Raw genomic sequence first — 2,009 nt, 5'->3', positions numbered from 1 at the left:
AATTCAATATGGTATCAGAGCTGTGATCTGGGAAAACCACAAAACACAAGCTCTAAGGCAGTCACGAGGTCAACCATTCCAGGCATGGCTTCTCATTCAAAATGGGAAAATCCCAACCACCCACTCTATCTCCACCACTCGGACCAACCTGGTGCAATACTCGTACCACAACCATTGGTGGAAGACAACTACAGCACATGGGTTCAATCCATGAGTATGGCCTTAACGGTCAAGAACAAACTTGGTTTTGTTGATGGGACAATCAACAAACCAAGTGAGGACAATTCTGAGGAGCTGCAGCAATGGAATCGCTGCAACAACTTGGTCAAGACATGGCTACTAGGCTCCATGTCAAAGGAGATTTCAGGGAGTGTCATCAACTACAAGGATGCTCGACAAATGTGGACCGATCTGCAGGAGAGGTTCTCACATGTGAATATAGTTCAGCTGTTCCATGTTGAGAACGAGATCCATGATTGCGTCCAAAGCAATATGAGTGTAAGTTCTTACTTCACTAAACTTAAAAGTTTATGGGATGAACGTGATACTTTGTGTTCCATTCCAGCATGCAGTTGTGGAACAAAGAATGAGATGAACTCATATGTTGAAACTCAGAAAACCATGAAGTTCCTTATGGGATTGAACGAATCGTATGCTACGGTTCGAAGCAATACTCTTCTTCTCGAACCACTGCCTACGGTGAACAAGGCATATGCGTTGGTCCTTCGACATGAACGCCAGACAGAGGTTTCCAATGGGAAGAGTACACAACCAGAGGCTGTTGTCTTTGCAGTGAAGAATTTGTCGCAAGAACCTACACCGGAAGACAAAGAGATGCGATGTGGAAAGTGCAATAGAACCAATCACATCACCAAAAACTGTCTTGCACATCTCAAGTGCACTTTTTGTGGATGGAAAGGTCACACCTTCGATTTCTGTCGAAAACGGAAAGCAGCCATAGAAACAGAAAGCAGTCGTCCTTTTTCTTCAAAAGGGAATCAAGTTTCACAAAGTAACAAGCAAGAGACGTTGCCCAATTTCCCGTTCTCTCAGCAGGATTGCAAGCAAATCCTTCAAATGTTGAACAAGAACAAATCATCATTTGCCAATCAAGTCGGTAATCATTCTAGTCATGAAGAACTTTCAGGTAAAGCCTTATCTTTTTCCTATAAAGGAACCGAAAGTATTTGGATCCTGGACAGTGGTGCCACGGATCACATAGTTTGCAGCCCTAGTCTCTTTACACACTCACGAGCAGTTGAAAATCATACAGTTGAACTGCCAAATGGTTCTGTTGCCAAAGTCACTCAAATTGGACAAGTTGTTTTCTCTCATAATCTTATCCTTGACAATGTCCTATGTGTGCCGTTCTTTAAATTAAATTTAATATCCATCAGTAAACTAGCCTATGATTCCTTATCTGTCACAATTTTCTTCACCCAATTTTGTGTCATTCAGGACCTTCGCTCGGGGAAGATGATTGGGATGGGAACTGAAAGGGAGGGACTCTACTACCTCGACTCATCAAGGAAAGGAACATGCAACAATATTCAAACCATCGCACCAAAGCTTTGGCACCAACGCCTAGGACACCCATCTCATAAAGCCACTTCGTTATTACCTTTCTTTAACAATAAAGCTTGTGATTTGGAAAAATGTTCAATTTGCCCATTGGCCAAACAAACACGATCACCCTTTCCTTTGAGCTCTATTTCTACCAAATAATGTTTTGAATTATTGCATATTGATATTTGGGGTGGTTATCAAGTTGCTTCTATTTCAGGTGCCAAGTATTTCCTTACCATCGTAGATGACTACACTAGAAGCACTTGGGTTCATTTGATGAAACATAAATCTGACACAAAAGACATTTTAGTCAAATTCATTCAAATGATTGAGACTCAATTCAATACCAGAGTTCAAATCATACGAAGTGACAATGGCCCTGAGTTTAAACTTGAGCAATTTTATGCTCTCAAAGGCATCATACATCAATCTAGTTGCGTCAA

General features: G+C 41.4%; 1 protein-coding gene across 1 annotated transcript; it reads left to right on the top strand.

Moving 5' to 3' along the window:
• LOC103424758 (uncharacterized) lies at nt 1–1,705 on the top strand. Its single transcript, XM_029095302.2, has 2 exons — nt 1–1,147; nt 1,459–1,705. Exons 1-2 carry the CDS (start codon nt 85–87, stop codon nt 1,494–1,496), a joined length of 1,101 nt encoding a protein of 366 aa, XP_028951135.1. The 5' UTR covers nt 1–84; the 3' UTR covers nt 1,497–1,705.
• The last annotated feature ends 304 nt before the right edge of the window (nt 1,706–2,009 follow it).

This window comes from Malus domestica, chromosome 15 (assembly GCF_042453785.1).
Source record: "Malus domestica chromosome 15, GDT2T_hap1".
NCBI classification, from domain to species: domain Eukaryota; kingdom Viridiplantae; phylum Streptophyta; class Magnoliopsida; order Rosales; family Rosaceae; genus Malus; species Malus domestica.
Note: the sequence above shows the minus strand (reverse complement) of the source record. Positions and strands in the feature narration are given on the sequence as shown.

Bases quoted from the DNA above. Each gene is read 5' to 3' on its own strand.
- LOC103424758 (XM_029095302.2), top strand. From the start codon at position 85: ATGGCTTCTCATTCAAAATGGGAAAATCCCAACCACCCACTCTATCTC. The intron at 1,148-1,458 runs GTAAAGCCTTAT...TGTGTCATTCAG, and splicing joins TAGTCATGAAGAACTTTCAG to GACCTTCGCTCGGGGAAGAT.